This window comes from Microcebus murinus, chromosome 7 (genome assembly GCF_040939455.1).
Source record: "Microcebus murinus isolate Inina chromosome 7, M.murinus_Inina_mat1.0, whole genome shotgun sequence".
NCBI classification, from domain to species: domain Eukaryota; kingdom Metazoa; phylum Chordata; class Mammalia; order Primates; family Cheirogaleidae; genus Microcebus; species Microcebus murinus.
This window is the reverse complement of record NC_134110.1, coordinates 90,170,391-90,197,603: the sequence shown is the minus strand read 5'-3', so window position 1 is coordinate 90,197,603 and position 27,213 is coordinate 90,170,391. Positions and strand designations below refer to the sequence as shown.

The 27,213-nt window shown below is 34.6% G+C and overlaps 1 protein-coding gene across 2 annotated transcripts in view; it reads right to left on the bottom strand.

Moving 5' to 3' along the window:
* Positions 1–8,577: 8,577 nt before the first annotated feature.
* Positions 8,578–27,213, bottom strand: part of MYBL1 (MYB proto-oncogene like 1) — a 39,922-nt gene continuing 21,286 nt past the window's right edge. The window contains exons 9-16 of one of the 2 annotated variants that reach the window (XM_012744685.3): positions 21,194–21,427; positions 19,391–19,759; positions 17,311–17,453; positions 16,760–16,874; positions 13,222–13,338; positions 13,025–13,129; positions 12,401–12,580; positions 8,578–11,175 (exon numbers count right to left, since the gene is read on the bottom strand). In XM_012744685.3, coding sequence (XP_012600139.2) covers positions 11,047–11,175; positions 12,401–12,580; positions 13,025–13,129; positions 13,222–13,338; positions 16,760–16,874; positions 17,311–17,453; positions 19,391–19,759; positions 21,194–21,427 — 1,392 coding nt within the window. In that variant the 3' untranslated portion in view covers positions 8,578–11,046. The remainder of the gene's footprint in view (positions 11,176–12,400; positions 12,581–13,024; positions 13,130–13,221; positions 13,339–16,759; positions 16,875–17,310; positions 17,454–19,390; positions 19,760–21,193; positions 21,428–27,213) is intronic. The other variant, XM_012744686.3, reaches the window with a different exon arrangement.

Genomic DNA, 27,213 nt, shown 5'->3' with positions numbered 1-27,213 from the left:
GGCTACGGGACAGGAAACAGGCCCTACACAAACCTGGAGTACTGGAGAGAGGAAACAAGTTACCAATTAATTTTAAAGAGTAGGTGGTGAAGAATAGCTACTGGTATTACTTCCCAAGATCTCTCTGTCTAAATTTTAATTTTCTCTCTCACATATAAAACAGTATATGTTTAAAATACTTGGAGACAGTTGAATACATATAAGCAAATTTCCTTAAATACTAAATGTAAATGTCTAGTAATTGCGCATTCTGTAAGAGATAGAATCGACCTCAAGTTTTTAATTAAATTCATAAAAATAGGAAAAAAATAGTGGCTTTGATTTACCAACTTTGGGCTCTATGGTAACCTCGTGATATCATCTCGCCTGAGACAATTTGGCCTACCTCTGCATACCCCAGTCTAAAGGCATGAGAAACTTACACTAATCCCTGCTATTGCTGTCCCCAAAGGTTCAACCTGGATTTCTCTTTTCCACATCTTGAATTTTGGCTTCATATTCTTCAAAAATTAGGCTAAATTGATTTGATTTTTGTTTTTTGTAACATTAGTGTAGCTTTAAGAACAGTGACTGCTAATAAGAAGAGTATGCCCAGCCCAGTGCCACAGGAGAATGCTTCTCACATACAGGTACATGGGTGGATATTTATCGGATCAATGAATGAATGGCATAGAAACCCTCTTCTATGCTAAAATGTTTTTTTAAAAGTTAATAATAAAACTGAAAAAATTAATAGAAAAAAAGAGCATTTAAGATAAAATACACTTTATATGGGCCTATCTGAATAGCTTTTTTTATCTATCATTTCTAAGTATTACATAATATGATGTATTTACTTCATTATTCAAAATTTGTTCATGGACTATATATCTGCCCCAAATGCAACTGACAATGTTATAACAGCCTGATGTAGGAGGCTAAATAATGATTCTGCCAAAGACGTTGACATCTGAATCCCCAGGACCTGTGAACATACTATTTTACATGGGAAGAGAGACTTTGCAGGTATGATTAAGTTAAGGATCTTGAGATGGGGAGATTATCCTGAATTAACTGGGACACCTTGATTTTGGACCACTGAAACTGATTTCAAACTTCTGACTTCCAGATTGTAAGGTAATAAATTTGTGTTGTTTTAAACCACTAAATCTGTGGTTATTTGTTACAGCAGCACTAGGAATTGAATACAAGCACAGTACAATGATTTTTTTTTTTTTTTTTGAGACAGAGTCTCGCTTTCTTGCCTAGGCTAGAGTGAGTGCCGTGGTGTCAGCCTAGCTCACAGCAACCTCAAACTCCTGGGCTCAAGCAATCCTCCTGCCTCAGCCTCCCGAGTAGCTGGGACTACAGGCACGAGCCACCATGCCCGGCTGATTTTTGTATATATATATATTAGTTGGCCAATTAATTTCTTTCTATTTTTTTTATGGTAGAGACGGGGTCTCGCTCAGGCTGGTTTTGAACTCCTGACCTTGAGCAATCCGCCCGCCTCGGCCTCCCAGAGTGCTAGGATTACAGGCGTGAGCCACCGCACCCGGCCAATGATTTCTTATTTTACAAAAAGATATCTAAGATCTTTCTATTTCAAATTTCTGTGATTCATAATAATTGAACACGGTGGCTTGCATAAAATGAGTTGATATTCCTTGAGTAGAAATGACAAAATGAGGGGTCAGAGCCAGCTGGGTGACAAGAAACCAACCAACCTAGAAGTTAAAAGTGCTTAAGGGAAGGCTGGGCGTGGTGGCTCACGCCTGTAATCCTAGCACTTTTGGGAGGCCGAGGCGGGCGGATTGCTCAAGGTCAGGAGTCTCTACCAAAAATAGAAATAAATTAATTGACCAACTAAAAATATATATACAAAAAATTAGCTGGGCATGGTGGCGCATGCCTGTAGTCCCAGCTACTCGGGAGGCTGAGGCAGTAGGATTGCTGAGCCCCGGAGATTGAGGTTGCTGTGAGCCAGGCTGACGCCACGGCACTCACTCTAGCCTGGGCAACAAAGTGAGACTCTGTCTCAAAAAAAAAAAAAAAAGTGCTTAAGGGAAATCCATAAATATATCCACTGTAAACTCTATTTATTATATTGTTTTTAAATAATTTATTTAATGGCTGCCATTATATGCTTTTCAAAGCATTTCAAGTTTTGTCTCTACAATATTATTTCAATAAATTCTAGAGTCTTGTAGGACTTAATGATAAGAGTGAACTCAGTATGTTCACAATTATAATAACGGTCCTAATTGTTTTTGCTGGGTTTGATTTTTCCAGATATAATATAGTTACAGCAACAAATTATAGATATTTATAGAGGAAGTTTCTGCCAGAAGTATCTATGTTTGGTAATCGAGAACCAGGAGGTCAAAGGGCCTGTCCTAACAACTGGCTTTCATTCTTCCAACACTCCCCAATCAGGTCCCATAGTTCTTGTGCCTTCCTGAAACTTTGAAAGATGCAGAAGTCGTGTCCAGATATACCTGCACCTCCTGCATCTGTGGCCTCTGCGCCTAGAATGCCTCATTCCAGCAGATGCAGTAGAAGCTTGGAAGGCCTGTCTGGTTGAGAGGGCACACAGACTGGAAGTTCAGTGTAGATCCCAGGTAGCAAATGGCAACCAATAAGTAATTGCAGCCTCATTCTGCTCATATTCTTACATTTTCTCTTTCTCCCTCTTAACCCCTTTCCCAGCCAGGGATAATGCTCAAGCATCATTTCCTTAGGAAAATCTTCCCTTCCCAGTGGATTATATTTATGGATTTCCCTTAAGCACTTTTAACTTCTAGGTCGGTTGGTTTCTTGTCACCCAGCTGGCTCTAACCCCTCATTTTGTCATTTCTACTCAAGGAATATCAACTCATTCTATTCAAGCCACCGTGTTCAATTATTATGAATCACAGACATCCATAAACTCTGTATTCTTTTTACTTGGAATGTTTATCATGGTTTGTAGTTATATATCCATTAGGGCGGTTATGTGTTTTGTGTGTGTCTTTCCCTACCAAACATTAAATTCTGTGATGGGGGCTCAGACCAGGACTGATATATCCCTAGTAGTTTATGGCAAAACACAATATTTGTTGAGTGAAGCAATGAATGAATAAGGAACTTAGGGTACAAATCTGGCCTCTCTTCTTCCTCCCCTAACAAATATTTGGCCAAGATATAAATAAAGTCAATGGAGGTGAGTCTAAATAAAACCAGAGGATAACATTCCAGAACACTTAGAAAACATTTATGGAGGGTCCCCTAGGAGCAGTGCTACATTGAGAAGGGGAGCTAAAGCAGACATAAATAGTTGTAACAAAAAATGGAATTAATGACAACCACAAGTGAGGGGCAGATAAAACATAATAGGAATTCAAAAGAGGTAAGGTGCTTTCTGGTTAAGGGCTATCCTGCCTTACTCCGTATACCACTGTTCTTGGTGACATTCCACACTCTCATGCCCCTCCATCCTCCAGCATCCATTTGGCAAGTGTAGATGCTGTTTGCTGCTGCCTTGGACCATCCTTGCCCTGTTGGAGAATGCCAAGGGCAGGACAGATGTATCTCATCATGCACTCATGCAGGGCCTCTGCCTGTGGGTGTGCGCTCTACTGAGGGGACAAGTGGGGACTGAACCAGCATAAAAGTGTCATTATGGACCTAGCAGAGGTCAAGGAATTGCCTCTGCTTACAGGAGTGTTCTCACCCAAGGACAGGCCCCCTTCCTTGGGCAGCCACTTCCAGTAATAGACCCAGGGCTTTGTAGACCTGGTCTCTTCACCATGACTTGGGACACTTCAGAGCCACCCCATGGAATTTCTGAGGCCTTCATTGAGACTGCACTGCAGCCAAACTTCTCTGTCTGCCAATCCTGCTTCCTTCCCCTCCCCAGGTGTTGGTCACCAGAGCACTGCCCAGTGCATTGCCTCCATGCTAATCTCCACCTACGTCTGCCTCCTGGGGCTTCAAGAGCCTCCTCTGCACCTTCCCCCTCCTCCACCAACCTGTTTCAGCCACCCTGGCCGTTGGACCCTCGCACGTGGCTGCTGGCTCCTTCCACAGGGCCTTTACCTGCTGTTCCCCAGCCCTCTTTTCCTATTTACCTCATGCCTACCTATCTGTGAGATCTCACTTCAAATACAGCTTACTCCTGAGGAAAACAAATGTTTCATCTGTCACCTCTCATGGAACTGTACTTCTTTCCTTCATAGCACTTGGGTTTTGCCTATCTCCCCTCCCAGAATTTAGCCATGCCCACAAGGCTGCTTGGTTTGCTCACCATTACATCCTTGGTGTTTTGCACAGGTCCAGGTGGCGAGCTAAATGCTGGACACAGTGGTGAGCAAAACAAAGCTCCTGCCCTTGGGGAGCTTACAATCCACACAGAGACAGTAAGGGAGTTAAAAATGCAGATCTCTACTTCACTAATGAAGAAACAAAGCAAGTGACTTGGACAAGGCCCACAGTCAGCATAGAAAAGATCTGAGATTAAATTCGAATGCCAAAAGACTCAGGGAAGAAAGAAGGTAAAAGGGAAGGGAGACAGGAAGGAGAGGAGGAGGAAGGGAAGGAGGGAAGGAAGAAAGAAAAAAGGAAGGAAGGAGGGAGGGAGGGAGGGATTACAATGACTATAATTTACGAAGTTGTTCTATTGTGGCCTGAAATAGGTAGTCTTCTGAATTACAAAATATTTTGTGACTCCTTAGCAATTTAAAACTGCCTTACCCAGTACAGTAGCCACCTGCCACGTGTGGCTATTGAGTCCTTGAAATGTGGCTGGTCTGAATTGAGATGTGCTACAAATGCAAACTGCACATTGGGATGCTAAGACTTAGGAAGCCAAAAAAGATTGTGAAATACCTCATTGATAATGTATATTAATCATGTTAAAATTATAATATTTTAAACATACTGGCTTAAATAAAATATATTAAATTTTAAAAATATAGAAGCCCTCTTATCTGACACTATCTGTACTCGTTAATTGAGCAAAGTGTTCAATAAACCGGAGAGAGGCCCACTGGCCCTTGCTGAACAGGGACATTGGGAATGATGAAAGTGAATTAATTGGATGAGTGAATTAAGTGAATGTTGGTTGGGAGAATGTCTACTCTAAATAAACAAGATGTTAACACATTGTGTTATAAAGAAATGCAGTTGATAAGGTAATAAATAACTAGCTGACAAGAGATAGATGACTATTTGGTGACAAGTGATTTGGTGAATATGGATATTTCAGTCGGAGTGGGATTGAAAGCAGGAACTTCGAGGTGGAGGGAAGAGGCTTAGCAAAGGTTCAGAGATGAGAAATTGTGAGGATTTATGGAGAACTGGGACTCTTTAGTTTGGCTTGAGTAAAGAGTTGATGCAGTGAGGTACAGTAAAAATTTGGTATACAAATCTCAAGGAAATAATCATTTATTTCATGCAGAAGTTTAGCATAAATTTATTTTACCAGGTGAAATGGGCCCAGTACATGCTAGAGAATGGAAAGAAGTTCTGAGTGCTATTTTTTTACTCTTATAAGTAAGCATATAAATGGAATAGTATAAGGAATAATTCATTATATTTTGCTCTGATTGAGCATTTTTATTTTCCTGTTATCCAACCTAGGTTTTTTAAAAAACTTACTGTCACATAAAGAAAAGTGTACATATATTTAATAGTAGAGCCTGAATTTTTACAAACCATGAACACATCCATGAAATCAGCATGCAGAAAAGCAAAGCATTGCAGCAACTTCCAGCCCTTCTGACCATGATGACCACTACCCTGACTTTTAACAGCATACTTTAGCTTGTCTGTTTTTGTATTTTTATCTAAATGGAATCATATACTAAGTAATCTTTTGTGCCCTGTGCTTAATTTTAAACCTTGGATGATTGAATCCTAACTCAGCATTTTATTGCATGAGTTTGGACAAACCTCTTAACCAAAACCTGTTCCCATATCCATAAAAGTGGATTATTAAACAGTGTTTGCTTCACTGGGTTGCTGTGAGGATTAAATTAGATAATGTGTGTAAAGGGTCGAGCACATGTGTCTGGTACATGGCTGCAGCTGCTACATTGTATTCAAACTTTGAGTCTGTGAACTTCCTGGGTGCTACAAGACTCCAATGAACCACCTACCCAACCAATTCTGCACACTAGAGAGGAAAAAAAAATCCACGCTATCTGGGCAGAGTCCAGCTATTCCTTTATTCACAAATGAGCATCTACACATATAATAGGGAACTTGGCTACTTGATCCATCTCACTTTTGGCCAAAGACATTTCTGTTATATACATACTCCTCTCTAAAATATTAGCTTCCTTAAGGGAAGGCTCATGTACTATTTACTACAGTATCCTCAGTACCTACCACAGGGCATAAGCACTCAGTTAAGTTGAATAAATAAGTACTGACTGCATTAGGGCTTAGGAAATTGTTTCAGAATCTGCTCAAACCTTTGAGCTACAGTTGGCAAAATTACAGTAGTTAAATCAGAGTACAGTGAATCTCCCTCCCTCTTTCCCTCTTCTGGCCAGGAAAATCCAATCAAACCTAGCACATTCTGTACTTGGAACTTGAATAAGCACACCAGGTCTGAGAACTTCAGAAATAAAGGGCATCCATGACACTACTTTTAATATTAAGTTTGCTCCAATCTCAACAACTTTTAATGTGCTTTTACTAAGACTCTGAAAAGTTTTCAGAAACACTCTCTTCTAGCATGTCAGTCAAGTTTTCTCAAAGCACACTTTATCTTGGTTTTTAACCAATGTATTTCACATATTCTTGACTGTTATCTGTACTCATTTGAAAAAAAAAAAAAAAGGCCAGAAGAAAGTGTTGCGTTCCAACTGAACTTCACTTGGTTCAATTTACCCTCTACTACTTAATTAAAAATAATAGGCCGGGCATGGTGGCTCATGCCTGTAATCCTAGCACTCTGGGAGGCCAAGGCGGGCGGATTGCTCAAGGTCAGGAGTTCGAAACCAGCCTGAGTGAGACCCTGTCTCTACCAAAAATAGAAATAAATTAATTGACCAACTAAAAATATATATACAAAAAAAAATTAGCCGGGCATGGTGGCACATGCCTGTAGTCCCAGCTACTCGGGAGGCTGAGGCAGTAGGATTGCTGAGCCCCGGAGATTGAGGTTGCCGTGAGCCAGGCTGACGCCACAGCACTCACTCTAGCCTGGGCAACAAAGTGAGACTCTGTCTCAAAAAAAAAATAATAATAATAATAAATTTTTACTTCTCAGGGTAGAAGGTACCTCTTTAAATACTATCATGTTTTACATTACAAATTAAAGGTCTGATTAGCTGGCAAGCCTATCACAATATAACTGGATAAATTAAGCAGGAAATTATATGGTTATAAAATGAGCTAAAAGGTTTTCAGAAAATAATACAGTTCCTTGGCTATGATGCACAACTGGTTTCATGGAGATAACTAAGAAATCAAAGCTATTTATAATCTGTGGTGTAAAATAAGTATGGTTAATATTCCCTGATAGAGTCATGACTAATTTTTTAAAAATATTTCAATATATCACTTGGTGAGACTTTCTAAGCACCATGCTAAACACAGAAATGAAAGATTTATTAATAGTAATCCCTACTCTTCAAAAACATAAAAGTCCAGTGGGAAAGTTTTATGGAAGCACTAGCATAATCAGGAAATGATTCATAGACCTGTGCCTTGAAGGTAAAATTTTAACAGGCTAGGGAGACAAAATAGTCGTGCAGAGAGAATATTACAAACACAGGCAAGGAGAAAGGAGCAGGCACATATGTTCTTGGGAGATCCAAGTCACAAGTATGATTAAAAAATGAATTGTGGAAAGGTTGGCCAGGTCTAGGGTAGGAAGTGAAGGAGGAGAATTATTATTATTTAAGCATCAGAGAACTGCAGAAGGTCTTTTAAATAGGAAGGATGTGATCAGATCTGCTTTTTATATTTGTTTCTTTCCGCTTACATATAAGGAGAGAACATGCCTTGTCCTCTCAGTAGTTTTATTTCACACTATAAATAGATCGGCATTCTGATTTCATGTGGTGATGTAATACCACAGAGATCTGCTTGGATGACCAGTTGGCCTTTCCCAGATGACACCCTGATGTCACTGCAGTTTCTGGATATTTCTATAGTATGAAGATCAGAGTGATTAGTGTGGTAATCCAAGTAAGAGATGATGGAATAGAATTAGAACAGTGGCCTTATGAAGGCTGAGAATTTACAACAGATTTCAATGTGGGCAGTGGGCAATTACTCAGTGAGTGTTCAAAGGGAAGGCAATATCATTAAGTGACAGAACAAAGGGAAGGTTGAAGTTGGGAAAAAGAGGAAATCTGCTTTTGACATGTTCCATTTAAGGTGTCAACAGAAGCATCATATGAATGTTTCTAAAAGGCAGTTGAAAATATGGCTCTGAAACAGAGCCAGTAAAGAGGAGATGTAGTGTTTATAGATAAAATCATCTGTAAAGACAGTTCTAAGTGAGAAAAAAGGCCTAATACAGAATGTTGGGTTAAGTCCTTAAAAGGTCAATTCCTGATAAAACACAAAGTGAAATGACCAATGCCAAGTCAGCTTGTACACAGATGCTTTATTTTGGATGTTAATATATGTCAACATTGTATGCAAGATTCTCGTACAATGGAAAGTTTTCCCATATATCAAAAAACTCAATTTAGTCAGGGTAATTGCTGTATTAATGTGAAAACCTTACAATAAAATGTAGTATTATATGTGTAGTCAGTTTCCATGCAAGTATGGCTGCTACATGTATGTCTGGCATTTTTATAACATACTGAAAGAAATTCAAATGAACAAAACAGTATAAAGGTGACTTAAGATGCCTGACATATTTAAGATTAAAAATCTTGCAAAAAGCAACAAAGCAGTTAACCGGAGGATTCAACCAATGCCAACCCAAATACGTACTATGTCCAATAAGCCCAGGCTTATCTGCAATATAATACCATTTGGGATAATTTAATGCTCAAGAAAAATTATGCTTTAAAAAAATATAGCTCTTCCAAGATATTATACTTTGGTGATTGCAGGCTATGTACATCCAAACCAGCTAACAGTTACATTTAAAAAAAAACAAAACAATATTATGCGCTCTTAGTTCAAGGTAACTGAAATGATCCAGTATGATTTTGCTATAATCATTGGTTTCACAAAGTAAAATTTCTGTGAGAAGCTCATTAATTAGAAAGCAATCAACAAACTTAACATGCTAAGAAGATTCAAATGGTTTATCTGTTATCAACAAGGCATAATCTTAGTACCGTACATTTTCTTTACTTCTCACTACATATAATATGCAAAAACTAGCAAGTGGATTTAAATAGCTTAAAACCCTTTTAGGTCTACTGTTCAAGAGCTAGGCATTAAAATACTTAGTATTTCCATTTCTATTAACATAAAAACAGATCAGAAAATCTTATGGTGGTTTTGTTTTTTAAGGCATAGTATTTTGGTATTTATAATAATTTGCCTGGTAATGGTTGATTCCATTAAGTTAACTTGAGAACTTGCCATCATTTGCTTTTTATCTTTTCACACAGTGCAAGTGGTGGTCGCTCTTTCCTTCTCTCATAGCAGCAAGCCGATTCTGCTATTTTTTATAGCAGCATACTTTAGGAGTGGAGAGGGAGAGAGTGTGTCAATCATAAATAATTCAAACTACAGTGTACAATTCTATTTACCTGTCAGTGTTTAAGTTGACAGCACACCATTATATGACTCAAAAAATTACATAAAATCTCTACCATAAAAGCAAATAAAGACATTCTTTCAAGAAGAAATAAGTGCAAACACCTAAAACAGGCAACTGAAGCAACTGTTGTAACCTGTAGAGAAACACAAAACATTTATAAAAGGACAAAATATTTTTATAAATAAAAGATAATGTTTTCTACTTCTGAAACATTGAGTAAATATAACAAACTTCTAAGTGCAGACTGGTTTTTGGGACCAAGGTACCATATTATTTTTTAAACAAAATGCAAATATTTCAAACACATATACAAATCACCAGATTAATTTATATGACCCACCCAATATAATTTAAAAAGAAAATATTAAATTATTATTTAGTACATTTTTAGAACTACTTTATAACCAACATGATTTAAAGGGCATAGTGCAATATTTAGGTAGATGTGACATACAGTATAGATATTATATTCTTTGCAGCTATAACTTACTACTGTTTCATACTTAAAGGTCAAAATTGTTTTTTACTATGTTAGCTGTAATAACAGGAAACAACATTGGCTTCTAGACACCCTGTATATATATAAATATCTACATTTAAGCTTTAAAAATGAAAATAAATTATAAAAACAGACTTCTTTCCAATTTACAAAGATTTCCTGCTCCTACATACTGTACAATACATTCAACAAAACTCTCAGCTCTTCTGAGATTTATGAAGAAAATACTATTTACTAATAAGGAAAAAAACCTTTTACAATGCTTTTTTTTAGTACTATGCTCAAATAAATACATTTAATACTGTAGTTCATTTTTACTGTTTCTGAAAAAAACCAAAAACTAGTAGTGCAACTTTCTATCCTTCCTTTAAATTCCTTTCTACTGTGTTTCTTTGTAAATGATAGCCTAAGTAAATCAGCACATGGTCAAAAGTACTTCATAAAACCATGTGTGCTTCCCATACATAGACTAATTTCAGAAATCATACATACTCATATACTTATCTATAACAAAACTGCAGCATCAAGAGAGTAGCAACATACATTTTGTGAAAAAGAAGTCAGAATTTACTTTTAGAAGATCCATGAACATTCTATTATTTTCCCATCTTGTTCTTTAAAAACAATTTTAAAAATCTTATCTCTTAAAAAATAAACTATGAAATTGCCTACCCCTTACTTAAGTGGCTTATTAGCTTTTTGCCTGTCCAATATGGAAAAAAGATGCTATATTAAAAGGGCTATATTAAAACTTTAAAAAAATTGAGAAAAATTTCACTGCAACCTAATTTAGAATAGAATACAGTAAGGGAGTGGGGCATTTTATCAATTTTAATAACAATTATAGTATTAGAGCTCTTGAAGTACTGCTGGTAGCTGTGTAAGTACTCAGGTATCTTCTTGCTTGTTCAGTCATGATAAGTTGGTCTTCTGTCTTCCCATAAACCACCGTTTCCCATTCACAATTTGACTAGGAAGGAAATATTAATAGTGATGTGAAAATTACTAAAATATCCATACTACTTCACAATTTGACTTTTAAAAGTCAATAACTGATTGAATATTCTATAATTATAAAAATGTTTGATAATGGCATCATATTTCTTTTAAAATAATAATGTTATATTTTAAAATATATATTGAAATATTTATCATCAAGTTTTTAAAAAGTCAATTATTTTAGCTATCTATATTTCTCACAGACCTAGGCAGGCAGTTTAAAAGTTTTGTTCCCAATAACTCCCCTCAAATCAAATGATTCTTAACATGGAAAGAAATGTTAGTCTTTATTATTTCAAAATTGTGCAAAAGATTTAGAGAGAGGATGTAATGTCAAAAAATGAACTACTAATATGAATGCTTTTTCTTACAAATTAGGAAACATATTTATAACACAAAGTCAGGTTTGTCTGCTTGATTTTTTTTCCTTCCCTTATTATAAAGATTATTATAGGTATGATCTGCTATATAACAACTTTCCTCAAAAGTTCTGTTAATTAAACACTGAGAATTCAGAACATTTTAAATGGATTAACAGAATGTGCTATATGGCTCTTAGAAAGCAGTGGCTTAAGACAAATGTGAGGTGCCCATATGTGATTGCCAAAGATGTTTTCAAGACATGCTTAAATGTCAGGAACACTAGCACTGTAGTCACTGTGGCATAAAGACCAAAACTTCTTCCTCGACGAACTCTCAAATTAATTTAAACTTTTAAGATAACACAGTAAAAAGTCTTCCAGCCTTCATTTGCAGCACATACTGGCCACACAGCAACAGAAAAAAGGATTTTGTTTTACAACTTCTAAGCCAAAAAGTTCACTGGAAACTACTGGAACAACAAAATCATGCTGAAACTGCTTCCAACCACTTACCCTTTTCAGGATAACAATTAGAGCTATACATGTTTGTTATAGGAAAAGAGATGCCAGAAGTGGATTTATGTGTCTTGAGTTTAAAAAAGAAATAGTGCTTAAGAAATCACCAGTCTTTACTACAACTCCAATCATTTATATGTGCCCTGATGAGTGAGTATCTCAAACTCAAATCTAATTTGAGTGACAAAATAATGGTGAATGTTTAGTTACTGTTATAGTCAAATTTAAAAGAAAAAGTATAATTTGTAATCAGTAAGTCCAAAGTGATCATTGATTAAACAACAACAAAAATCACTAAAAAAATGTATAAGTCCATACCTGCAGATTCTTTTCCAATTTGACAACTTTGGAAGTGTTAAGATTTGGTTTCTTTTTAGTAAGTGTATATGTTTTGTTGGTTGAATTTATATCTTGTATTTCAGAAGTCAAGTTGCACCTATTGTCATGCATTTCCAATAATGGTATCATGAATAAAGATGTTGTAAATATATTTTCTGACTAAGAGAGAAAAAAGAAAGAGGAAAATAAAATAACTAATTCAAAAATGAAGACAAATAGACTATTGAGTAAGTGGTAATGGAAGCCCTGTTTATTTCCCTCCAAGAAAGTGTTTGGCCCCAAAGAAATTTCTAGTAATGTAGTAATATTAAATATTTTGGAAATGAACCAAAGATAAATTTTGAAATTTATCTTTCAAAAGTTTTGAGAACTACCATTTTTTGATATCATATACAAGAGAGCTAACTCCTCTCATAACAAAATAAATATAAAAAACAAAGAAATAAAATATTCTCTACAATTAATTGTTTCTCTCTGAATGAGGCAGAATGATACTAAAAAAAAAACTCTCCAAGAATCTCTAATGAACTAGGTACACAATGAGTAAGAAACAAGAACACTAGGACTTAAAGCAACCATTTAGAAAAATAATTCTTTACAAACCTGCATGTCTGCAATGTCTTCAGTCAATAGTTGAGTGCCTGGTTCTTCTTTTTCCCAATTATCTAAGACTAGTGATTTTCTGACTTTCTTCACAGAAGCAGTTTGCTAGAATGAATAATTTACATAAAAGCTTTATGGCAAAGTCACTTAGACACAATAAGACTTTTCTTAATATTAAAATAATACTAAAAGATTACCTCTTGTTTGCAGCTTTTATAAGCAGGTTCATCTTCCTCTTTGAGGAATATATCTGTTCCAGTTTCTTCTTTTAAAACTTCCCGAATATCTTCTTCCAAGAAGGCAAGTGGCTGGGACTAAATTGTTTTTAAAAGGGTTTTTAAGTCACTTATAGCAATTCCTTTTTCTCCCTACATATATAAAAAACTCATCTTTTATATTTTTTCATTATTGGCATAATCTTCTAGTCTCTATAGATCAAATCAGTTTTATGGCAAAAATAATATTGCACATTTGTAAGCACTGAATGAAGTGTAGTAATTTCTCCATTCTAGCCTACTAAACAAAAACATGCCTTTTTGGGGAAGCTATTGTAGCTCTTGCTTCAATCAGAATATTCAGAATTAAACAGAAAAAAGACTATTTCTCAAGTATTTTTTATATAACAATAGGAAAAGTAGGAAATGTAGAACATCTTGGAAATATACTAGCTTTACTTACTCTACTTTCATATACTTATTACATAGAGTGTTACTGCTAGTTTCTATGTTTCTCTTACCATTAAGATTGTGAATTGGCCGGGCGCGGTGGCTCACGCCTGTAATCCTAACTCTCTGGGAGGCCGAGGCGGAGGATTGCTCGAGGTCAGGAGTTCAAAACCAGCCTGAGCAAGAGCGAGACCCCGTCTCAACTATAAATAGAAAGAAATTAATGGGCCAACTAATATATGTAGAAAAAAATTAGCCGGGCATGGTGGCACATGCCTGTAGTCCCAGCTACTTGGGAGGCTGAGGCAGGAGGATTGCTTAAGCCCAGGAGTTTGAGGTTGCTGTGACCTAGGCTGATGCCACGGCACTCACTCTAGCCTGGGCAACAAAACAAGACTCTGTCTCAAAAAAAAAAAAAAAAAAGATTGTGAATTACTTGGGAGGAGTAATCACAAAGTTTTCATCAAAGTTGAGAGGAGTATACAAAGTTTTCATCTTTGTATACCTAACCCTAAGAGTAGAGCTGAGACACAGTATCCAAGGAGGAATTGAATGATTGTGTGTATGTGTGTGTATGTGTATTTGAGACAGTATAGAAGGGTGTGTGTCTGTGTGTGTCCTGGAGTGTGGGAGAGCGGGTTACAAAAAGACAGGAACTTGCCTGTGAGATGAGTAATGAAATAGTCTCAAAATATTATTTACTCATCTAGCTTTCTATCAAATAGGTAAGCATACCTTATAACTCAGAAAAAACTTAAAAATATCTAATTTATACCTATCATACCCAAGATCTACTTTTTAAAAATACAATCAAACCTCTACTAAATAATAGAACAAACTGGTAATACTTGATGACCAGCAGCTTATATACTCAGCCAGCAAAGTTGGAGAGAATAGTATTCATGTATAAAAGATTTTTCAGCCCTTACAAAAACTTTTAAAATGGAAATAAAGTTTTAAAAGTGCTCTCATCTAGGGCTTGGTACGTACAGAAAATATGTCAGTGTTTTTGTATATTTCTCTAAGAGCTCTTGTTTTAAGGATTACACTTCACCAAAAACATAGATTAGGTGTTCTTAAAAAGAATCTGGGGTTTTTTTTTTTCCTCTTTAAGAATATAAATGTCCTAGAGTAGTGGCTAAGACACAGATGAATTCATTCACTACCAAGAACTAGTCTCTTAATTGTACTAATGTGACAAAAGCAAAGAACTACTACATTTAATACTTTTCAGATTTGACTGCCAAAATTAATAGAAATTTATACTTAAAGGATTTCCAGAGTTTTTAGCCTTTTGAGTAACTTTCAGTAAACCTTAGAAGAATCAAAGTTTATTAAAAAGGCAACAGATATTCAAGGTGCACCTGATTAAAATTCTAAAGCCAATCTATAAGAAGTACATTTGATTCATAGTAACATACATTAGAAAGCTAAATGGTTAGCACATAGTAGGTACTCAGTAAATAACTTGAGGAGGGGGAGCAAGAAAACTGAAAAGTCAGCTTATTACAAAGAAATATATGGGCCTATCAATATTCTTATTAATAACTGCTAAAATATTATCTTCCTTTTCTCTTAAATTGCTCATGAAAGTAATCTGTTTTGGCAATGGAAAAATTCTATCTAAAGAATTGTGAGTGCTGCTAATATTAAATTAAAAATGCCAGAAGGTCTCATTCCAAACTAAAAAAAAAAAAACCACCACAAGGCTAGTAAACAAAACTGACAGGGGCTCTAGGCAGTTTGAAACCTAATCTTCCACACACCATCATTCACTATTATTCTGTTAATCAGATGACCCTGACTCACAGTAGAATTTTTAAATGCCTTCAAATCATTGTTTACTTGTCTAACATTACATCCTCAAGGCCCAACGCAGTGCCTGGCACCTATTGGGCACTCACTCAATCAATATTTGCTGAGGCTAAAAACAAACAAACAAACAAAAAAAAAACAATATTTGCTGAATCAATGATGAATTTTTTAAAAGAACAACAAAATACTGAAACATTAGTTAAATCAACTAGGTAATTCCATACAATGGAATATTATGCAGTGATAAATATGTACATTAACTTGGTTAAATTAGAAAAAACAGGTTACAAAATAGTACATAAAGTGTGATCTCATTTTTGCTACATGTACATGCATAAAAAGTCTAGAAAGCTCTAAAGATAATATGATTATTGACAGCAGTATAAAGAACTAAGTGACAAAAAGACTTGATCAACCTTACAAACCCTCTAAAACAATATTTCAAAAAAAAAAAAGGAAAAGATTGGAAGATTAGAATGGCATGCCTTTTAGTAGAAAATAAATTAAATCAAGTAAACTAGAATTTATTGATGAATCTACATAAAAAATGAGTAAAAATAGAAGGACATAACTAAAGTATCCTGGAAGTGACCAGTATTTTAAACTTGTTGGAAATCTGTATCTGCCTAGAATACCCATGGCTTTTCCAAGGTATTTCAAAGGTGACAATATACACAAAAGCACAGATAACTTCACTTCCCAGCTCTATTCATTCGTGAACTACTACTGCTACTACTACTATTACAGTACCAATCAAACATGTACTACTTAAAACTCAGAACAAGCCCCTTTATTTCTATTATCTTTTACCTTTACAATAACAATTTGGGATGTGTTTTATGATCTTCTTTGCACAGAGGAGGAGACCGAGCCTTAAGGAGGTACCTGATCTATCAGTTTCCTAAATATCATTATGAAAGTACTTCAGTATATCAAAATATTAAGTATTTTATTCTACTGCAAGTAACCACTACTGAAACTACTAGAATGTGGATTTTAGCATTAAGGGTTCTGACACTTGATTTGCTTTCTCTAGATGAAATAAAGTAAGAATTTAAAACAAGCCAAGCAAAGGTTTATTTACAAGTCAAGAAAAAAGATTAACACAAATGTAAACTTATAAATCAAAGATAAAACTTTGTATCAGTTTCAGTGAATATCTTTTTTTGAATATTAAAAACCAAAGTGACAAAAATCACAATTTGTGTTTTATTAAAATTAGGAAAATTCTTAAAAATAAAAAGAATATACATACCACAATTTTAAGAGGTCCATATTTTTTCTCCTGAGCAGCAAGCGCATTCTTAAAAGGAGTAGGAGTTCTTGGTGTGGTGCCCAATATAGATCTTCTAATAGTAGGTGTTCTAAACCTATCCAATCATTTAGATATTTGTATTATAGTCATAGTTTGATTTCATACAAGTTAAGGAAGACAAAGCCATGATATAAACATACACTCAATTTTCTTGCATATACACATGCTTTATTTAAACATTCCAGGGCTATTTTAAAGTATGCCTCACGACAGTAATTCTTGTTCTAATCAATCATCTTAAAATTTAGAAAAGACTAATGTAGGAAAAAAGTACTAAAAATGTTGTTTTGCTTGAAATCAAAGTTTGACACTATATTTAGCTGGTTTTCACTGTCCTAAGGATAAAACATAAGGTTATGATGTTTAAAAAAATTTCTAAGTCCTATATTAATCAGGATTACGATACATGTTATATATATGAACAAAAGGTAATCTACTTTTGACACTATACTCCCCATTTTCTCTGGCACAGTTATTTAATAGCTACTTACCCTACATTTTCCTTTTGATCTTTGGGAGTTGCTTCCTTATGAAGAGGAGTTGTAATGAGAACTTTTTGCCCACAAATAGGGGTAGATGTAAAGGAAGGATTTTCTATATTAATTTGTTCATTTCCAGGACATGTGTTGAAAAACTAAAAAGATAGTTTAGTTTTTAGTTTAGGGAAGAGAGTTTAAAGACAATTTCTAAAACATCAAAATCCTTACACAAATATTAAACTGATAAGATTTTCAAATTACTTCCTCATTCCTTTTAGAAGAAGATTATCAATAATATTATAATTACACTCCACTTCATGGAAATTAAGCTCCATGAGGGCAGGAATTTTTGTCTGTTTTGTTCAAAGCTGCCACCCCAGCTCTTAGAACAGTGTTTACCACATATGGACATTCAAAAAACAATTGTTCAACAAATATTCTGAAGTTACAAAACACAAGACAAAAATTTTTATGAATAGTATATTATCAAATAAGGATCTATAGAAACCATAAATAGCTGCTGTGTTAAATTTAACAGTTTTGTAAAACAGTGTAACTGAAAAAAATAAGTTTTTTGGCTCTTATTAATAAATTATATTAAGTGGCCTTTTCTATGAGAGTACTTGGAATTCAGAATACAATAATAATACTTCGCTGATAAGAAACACAGCTGTCTGGCAAATTTGCCTATCTAAAACACAGCTCAGAACCACTGAGCAGTCAAAATTGATATCACAGAGTTTGTTTTCTAAATTGTATGATTTATTTATTGGGCCTTAACATATACACAATTGTGAAATATTAATTTATTTTTGTAGCCAACAGACTAGAAACAGTTACATAAAGAAGCAAAAATTGCTTCAAGGCTACTTATAACTGGAATGAATTCTGTATCTATCATTTCTTGCTCCTAATATCTGAATTTACCTTACTTATCCTAAGATTAGCAATCAAACCCTCTTTTACAGTATAACCCAAGCATTTTGCCATGGGATATAAGCACCTTTCAGCCACTTTCCACCTGAGAATTCACATTTCAAAAATTGCTAGTATATAAAACTCCAGAAATAGAAAACTACTAATTGCTCAAGCAGGCTTCACCTTTCCCAATGCATTTTAACTCTGAGGAAAGTGATGGGGGTGGAGGGACACATTATTTACATCATAGGCTATGTAAATAGTATCTCCTGAAGCACAGGATGCACAATTTTCAGAGATTACAGTGTTTGTGTACTGTCAGATCCTACTCTTTTTCCCAGCCTCAAAACCTCTAACAATATCCCAGTATTCTGCATGTATATTTGACCATTAAATTTCCTTCTTCTCCCACTAAACTTTTTAACTTCCATCAAATGCTTTCAGCAAATACCAGCTCCATTTGTTACCAACTGTGACCTTGGAAACGTAGCTCAACTTCGGAATTTTATTCCATGCAATTCCTAAGGTTTTTTGAAAGTGGATTAACTGAGATAATATAAGAAAAGTGTCTGGCACACAGTCTGGAACATAGCAAGTGTTCAATAAGAAACTGTCCTAATATAAACATCTGCTGCCCAGGGACATTACTAGGAGAAAACAGGTAGTTCTGGACATCCCTAGAAAATCTCCTGACACATAAAATTCTTACAGTAAGCAACTAAGTTTCTTCCAAAGAACATTAAGAAGGAAAATTCAACAGGCAAACAAAAATCTAAATTACTCTAAATAGATGAGGTCTCTTTATATCTTTATTTGGTATATTTGCTGAACAGTCAGAAACTGGATCTCAGTCTCAGTACCATACTAGATAACTTTGGGCAAATCATTTCATCTTTTGGGGCCTGTTTACTGATGAGTTCTAAAAAGATGTGGGGCTACATGATAAAGAAAATGTACCTTTTAACTCTAAAAATTGTAGGATACTATAATTCAGCTACTATACTTATGCAGATACTTTCTGATCTATCAGAGTTTAGGATTATCCTCTATAAATTTAAACACATTATCTAATTTTATGAATTATCAAAGCAACCAAATGCTAGTAAGGATATTAAAGATCTAATTTAATCTAGCTCATCAACATTTGGAACATAAACAAAAATAATACTACTACCTGTGAAGGAGAAAATGGTAGTGTTTTCACTGGTGTGTGTTTTAATGCTGTATTACCACCATCGTTGAATGAGCCATCACCAAGTTCATTGCCTAGGGACTGACCCACTCGCATTCTTCTCTTCTTTCTGAGGATGGTTGGTGGAGTGCTAAACTTGGCCACATTTGGGGATGTTAAAGGAACAGCCTCACTGTCTCCACCATTACAATTGTTTTTCTTCCCTTCAAGTACAAGACTGACATTAAATTGACATTCCATGGCTCCTTCATTGTGTTGAATTCTCATTAGTTTAACTGGGGTGGACTTGATAGGAGAAGCAGCAGCATCAGAAAGATCAAAACTGGTAACATCACTCCATGCTACAGGATCCTGCAATAAATTAAATTCTTAACTAAAGTTAATGCTATAACCTAGTTAAATCTGATCTTGAACAGAGGATGATGATTTCCAGAGTAAATTAACTACTTATTTTTATCAGCAGAAACAGGCTTTCCTTGGACATCTTTTTTTAAGCAAGACCATTTGAGAGGAACAAATTATGGTTTTCCTACAATGCCAATTTTGAACATTTCAAAATATGTAATAGTTCATCTAATTCAGTAGCTGAAGCTTCCTGTCAAAGTATTTTAAATAAAAGAAACAAATTATTTTATTAAATTATAAAAAAGTATAATTTATCATAAAACTTCAAGTTCTACTCTACATCAGGAAAATACTATCATATTCTGCATAATCATTTGGTAATATATATGGAACATGTTAAAAAAGGTGAAACACTTTGATCCAGAAAGTCAATATAACCTAAGGACATAATCATCATTTTGTACGAAGCTTTATATAAATCTGTTCTGTTATTTGTAATACTGAAAAACTAGATACCACCAAAATGTCCAATAATAATAGTGCACTGGGTCAATAAATTCTCTTACATTCATTTGATGGAATACTATAAAGCCACTAAAATTCAAGTTTAAAAAACAATTAGGAAAACAGAAACATGCTCATGATATATAAAGACCAAAAAAATGAGGCCAGGTGCGGTGGCTCACGCCTGTAATCCTAGCTCTCTGGGAGGCTGAGGCGGGCGGATTGCTCACGGTCAGGAGTTCAAAACCAGCCTGAGCAAGACCCCGTCTCTACTATAAATAGAAAGAAATTAATTGGCCAACTAATATATATATGTAAAAAAATTAGCCGGGCATGGTGGCACATGCCTGTAGTCCCAGCTACTCGGGAGGCTGCGAGGCAGTAGGATCGCTTGAGCCCAGGAGTTTGAGGTTGCTGTGAGCTAGGCTGATGCCACAGCACTCACTCTAGCCTGGGCAACAAAGTGAGACTCTGTCTCAAAAAAAAAAAAAAAAAAAAGACCAAAAATTGTACAAACATAATACATATGTGTAGATTTGATTTTAAAATATATACTGTACATATATGTGTTTTACATGTATAGAACACATACTGAAAGTAATACATCAAATTATTAACTCTGGGATTATGAGGAATTTTAATTTTTTTCTTTACAGTTTCCTCTAGTTTCCAACTTTCTCTAACACACTTGTACAACTTTTATAATAAACAAATGAATTAAGTTTTAAATTTTTAAAAATTCTACAAGGCACATATTTGAGAAAATTTTTAACTTTTTTGTTTTGCCAGAAGCCACTGCAAAATATCAGAACAAATTAAGTGTGGCATACAAAATGCTTAACATACAATTGGTCAATATCCATTAAACTGAGTTTCTGAGCATGAAACCATGTAACTAAAATCAAACTTTTGATAACCTCACAATTTCTAACTTACAGATTCAATAAGTTGTAGAGTCTCTGCAAATTCTGGAATGGTCTGCAGAGAGGACAGCACAGCATTTGCCTCCACAGCCAGGAACTTCGTGGGTGAATTCTGCTGAGCAGACACAGCCTGATTTTCATCCATGCCGTAAAACTCACTAGCATGCTCTTCGAGGCTATTTAGAGTATTAGACATGCTATCATCCACAAGGAAACTGCCAGACCAGCTAGAAAAACTTCCAGGTTGCTAAAAGTACAAAAGAAATTTAAATATTATTTGTTATTCTCAATATACGCACAAATTTAGATTTTAAGTGAAAGTTTTTCTAGAACAACATACTTCATGTCATTTCAGCTAAAAATATAGTAGCAAATATATTGTTTTTCCTCAAAATTTGTATAAAAATTTTTTCATTAAATCTCATCATAACTGTATTTTTATTCTATTAAATTTTTTTACTTATAAAATCATGGTACTATAAAACAAGAATTTATATACAACGTAAAGTCTAAACTCCTAAAATCTGGCTTCTCTTTTCCTTTCAAACTTCATCTCCTAACACTTTCACTCACAAGCCCTCTCCAAGGGAATACCCAGCTGTAATAAATGCAATTCCTCAATGAATTATACTGTTTTTACCCTGGAGTGTCTTTGCACTTACTGTTGCTTCCTTTATCTGAATGCTCACTAACCTACTGACCAAGGAAAATCCTATTCTTCATTTAAGACACAGTTCAAATATTGGAAAGAACTTCATCTGATTTAAACTTTCACCTGTTTCATTTATAATAATGTCCTAATTCATCTATCTTGCTAATATATAATCATGACCTATCTTTCAAGACTGAGCTCAATTAGGACTTCTTCCACCAACCCTTTCTTGACGACCTTGACAGGTACCTCTCCTATGTGTTCCCATAATACTTTGTGACTTACAAATTGTCAAAAGTTAAAGACAAAGAATCCTAAAAATAGCAAAACTGTTAAGTCACATATAAGGGCATCTATATTACACTAACATCAGATTTCTCCACAGAAACCTTATAAGCCAAGAGAATGAAATGATATATTCAAAGTGCTAAAGGAAAAAAAAAAGTTGGCAGCCAAGAATATTATACCCAGAAAAGCTAGTCTTCAGAATTTAGGGAGAAATAAAGACTTTCCCCAAGGCAAGCAGAAACTGAGGGAATTCATCACCACTAAACTGGCCTTACAAGAAATGTTCAAGGGTATCCCACAGCTGGAAGCAAAAGAATGATAATCACTATCATGAAAACATGCAAAAGTATAAAACTCACTGATAGAGCATATATGAAAAAAAGAGAGAAAATAATCAAACCTTAATATAATGAGAACCACCAAACCACAATGATAAACAATAAGAAAGGGAGAACAGAACAAAGGATATTAAAAAAAAAACCAAAACAGAAAACAATTAATAAAGTGACAATCACAAAATAAGTCCTCACTTATCAATGATAACCTTAAATGTTAATGGATTAAATTCCCCACTTAAAAAATATAGACTGGCTGAATGGATTTTTAAAATGACCTAATTATATATGCTACATACAAGAAACTCACTTCGTCTGACGAACAGAGATTACAAAACTCCTCAACAAAATACTAACAAACAGAATCCAACAGCACATTAAAAAGATCATTTACAATGACCAAGTAGAATTTATCCCAAGGAGGCAAGGATGGTCCAAAATACACAAATCAATAAATATGATACATAACATCAACAGAATGAAGGACAAAACTATATGATCATTTCAAAAGACACAAATAAAGCATTTGATAAAATTCAACATCCCTTCATGATTAAAAACTCTCAGCAAGTTAGGTATAGAAGGAACATACCTCAACACAATAAAGGCCATATATGACAAACACATAGCCAACAGCATGCTGAACAAGGTAAAGTTGAAAGCTTTTCCTCTAAGATCTGGAAGAAGACAAGGATGTCCATTTTCACCAATTTTAGTCAACATAATACTGTAAGTCCCAGCAAGAGCAATTAGGCAAGAGAAAAAAATAAAAGGCATCCAAATTGGAAAGGAGAAGTCAAATTGTCCCTCTAGGCTGACAAAATGATCTTATATATAGAAAACCCTAAAAGCTCCACCAAAAAATTCTTAGAACTGATAAACACATTCAGTAAAGTTGTAGGATATGAAATCAATATACAAAAGTTAGTGGTGTTTTGATACACCATCAACAAACTTAGCAGAAAAAGAAATCAAGAAAGCAATCTCATTTACAATAGCAAACAAAAAACAAAAACAAAAACAACCCTAGAAATAAATTTAACAAAGAAGGTGAAAGATCTCTACAAGGAAAACTATAAAACACTGGTGAAAGGACTTGAAAAGACCATACAGAAAAAATGGAAAGATATTTCATGTTCATTGATTGGAAGGAATAATACTGTGGAAATGACCCTAATACCAAAAACAAACTACAGATTCAATGTAATTTCTATCAAAATACCAACGACAGTCTTCACAAAAAGACAACAATCCTAAAATTTGTATGAACCACAAAAAACTCTGAACAGCCAAAACAGTCCTGAGCAAAAAGAACAAAACGGAGGCATCACACTACCACGCTTCAAATTACGCTACAAACCTACAGTAACCCAAACAGCATAATACTGGCATAAAAACAGACATATGGACCAATGGGACAGAATACAGAACCCAGAAATAAATCTATGTATTTACAGCCAACTAATTTTTGACAAAGGCAACAAGAACTTTCACTGGAGAAGGGACAGTCTCTTCAATAAATGGTGCTGGGAAAACTGGATATCCAGATGTAGAAAAATGAAACTAGACCCTTCTCTGTCATCATAAACAAAAAAAAATCAACTCAAAATGGATTAAAAACTTAAATGTAAGACAGGAAAGTACAAAATTACTAGAAGTAAACACAGGGAAAATGCTTTAGGACACTGGCCTGGACAGATTTTCTGGAGAAGACCTCAAAAGCACAGGCAACAAAAGCAAAAACAAATTGGATTATATCAAACTAAAAAGCTTCTGCACAGCAAAGGAAACAATCAACAGAGCAAAGAGACAATCTACAGAATGAGGGAAAATATATATAAACTATTCATCCAACAAGGAATTAATATTCAGAATATACAAGGAACTAAAACCACTCAAAAGCCAAAAAAAAAAAAAAAATCCAGTTAAGAAATGGGCAAATGAGTTGAATAGACATCTCTTAAAAGAAGATATACAAATGGCCAACAGGTATATGAAAAAATGTTTAACATCATTAATCATCAGGGAAATGCAAATCAAAACCACAATGAGATATCATCTCACCCATGTTAGAATAATTACTATCAAAAAGACAAAAAAATAACAAATGCTGGTGAGGATACCAAAACAAGAGAACTCTTACACACTGTTAGAAGGAATGTAAATTAGTAGCCATTATGGAAAACAGTATGGAGGGTCCTCAAAAAACTAAAAATAGAACTATCACATGATCCAGCAATCCCACTATGCGGTATACATCCAAAGGAAAGGAAATCAACATGTCTAAGAGTTATCTGCATCTTCTTGTTTGTTGCAGCACTATTCACAATAGCCAAAACATACAATAAACCTAAGTATCCATCAACACATGAATGGATAATGAGGCTCATATATATATATATATATATATACACACACACACACACACACACATATACACACACACACACACATATATATACATACATACACACACAATGGAATACTATTTAGTCATAAAAAAGAATGAAATTCTGTCATTCATTGCAACATGGATAAGCTTGAAGGACATATTAAATGAAATTAGTCAAACAGAGAAAGATAAATACTGCATATTTCACTTATATATGGAAGCTAAAACAGTTGATCTCATAGAAGTAGAGCACAGAACAGTGGTTACTAGAGGTGGGGAAGTAGATGGGGAGGGGGAAATAGTCAAAGTTAATGCATACATAAGTATAGCTAGATAGGAAGAGTAAGTTCCAGGGCTTTATAGCACTATAGGGTGACTATAATTAACAGCTTATTATATATTTTCAAATGTTCCCAACACACAGAAATGATAAATGTTTGAGATGACAGATACGCTAATTACCCTGACTTGATCATTACACATTGTATACATATATCAGAATATCACACTATACCCCAGAAACATGTACAATTATTGTGTGTCAAGTAAAAATAATAATAAAAGCAAAAATAAAATCTTTATGACTCATTTTATCATACTATATCCTGTTTCTTGTCTAGGACCCCATTGCAGAGTAAATCCTTTGAAGTCAGAGACCTATGTCATTTTTCTTTATCTCTTCAGAGACGTATAATGGACAATTTACTTATCTTGTAAGCCTAGCTTCCTAGTGTATTATAATAAAAATTAAGAAAAGAGACCTTTAAGACTCATGAATGAGAAACAACATGTAAAGTGCAGAACTGTCCAGCACATCTCAGAACTTTCTGATATGATGAAAATGTTCTATATCCACAGCTGCTTGACATGGGAGCCATGAGCAACATGAGCAACCAAAATGTGGCTAAGTACAAATGAAGAACTGAATTTTAAATTTTATTTTAAATTTTATTTAAAATTAAATGTGGCTAGTAGCTGCCATATTGCAGGGGTCATATTCCCCAGTCCATAGGAAGCACTCAATAAATGGTAACTATTACTATTATAAATAAAAATTACCAGAATGTGCAAGAGAGTCACAATAACAAAATATTAACTTTCAAGTTAAATAAGGTGAAATACATTGTTGCCAGGCAAGTGTCACCTGTTTTAAAGTTTCCTAATAATCAAAGAAATTAAAGCAACCTTATGACATTAGCATAGCCACCTTCTGAATTAACAATCACTTTCAGGAGATAGCTTCCAAACCATATATGCCTTTCAATTGAGTTTGGGTGGAAAAAAGATCCAGAAGACAAACAAGAAGGTAACTTGACCCAATGGAAAAATCACAGGGTTGCAATCATACAGACCTAAATCTGAACCTCTTATAACCTACCTCACAGAGTTAAAGTGAGGATTACCAACAACACATATAAAACATCTATAAAGGTGGAACATAATGGATACTCAGTAAAATGGCTATAATTACAACATAATTATTTAAAAAATAATTATTTTATATGTGTATGGAGTCTATTTTTATCAGCAACTTCCCTCTAGAATTCAGAATATCCTTCTTCAACCAGATCTTTATGCCAGCAGATTTTAGATAGCAAGTTCTAAGAAGAAATTAGTAATTTTCTCTCTTTTTAATGTAAAATGGTAATTCTTTTAGCTAGTTTTATTTTTCCTGTTAAATTAAAACTAAGATTACTATCAAAAAATCCTTAAAGCGATACAAGTGAATCTACCATTTGATCCAGCAATCCCATTGCTGGGCATCTACCCAAAAGATCCGATGACACTCTACAAAAAAGACACCTGCACTTGAATGTTTATAGCAGCACAATTCATAATTGCAAGGCTGTGGAAACAGCCCAAGTGCCCATCAATCCAAGAATGGATTAATAAAATGTGGTATATGCATACCATGGAGTACTATTCAGCTCTAAGAAACAACAGTGATATAGCACATCTTATATTTTCCTGGTTAGAGCTGGAACCCATACTATTAAGTGAAGCTTCTCAAGAATGGAAAAACAAGCACCACATATACTCACCAGCAAATTGGTATTAACTGAGCAGCACCTAAGAGGACACATAGGTACTACAGTAATAGGGTATTGGGCAGGTGGGAGGGGGGAGGGGGCGGGTATATACATATATAATGAGTGAGATGTGCACCATCTAAGGGATGGTCATGCTGGAGACTCAGACTTGTGGGGGGAGGGGGGAATGGGCATTTATTGAAACCTTAAAATCTGTACCCCCATAATATGCCGAAATAAAAAATAAATAAATAAATAAAATGTGAAAGTAAAAAAAAAATCCAAAATGGTTTAAACATGATATAATCATCTACAAATGTTGACTCTAACAATAAT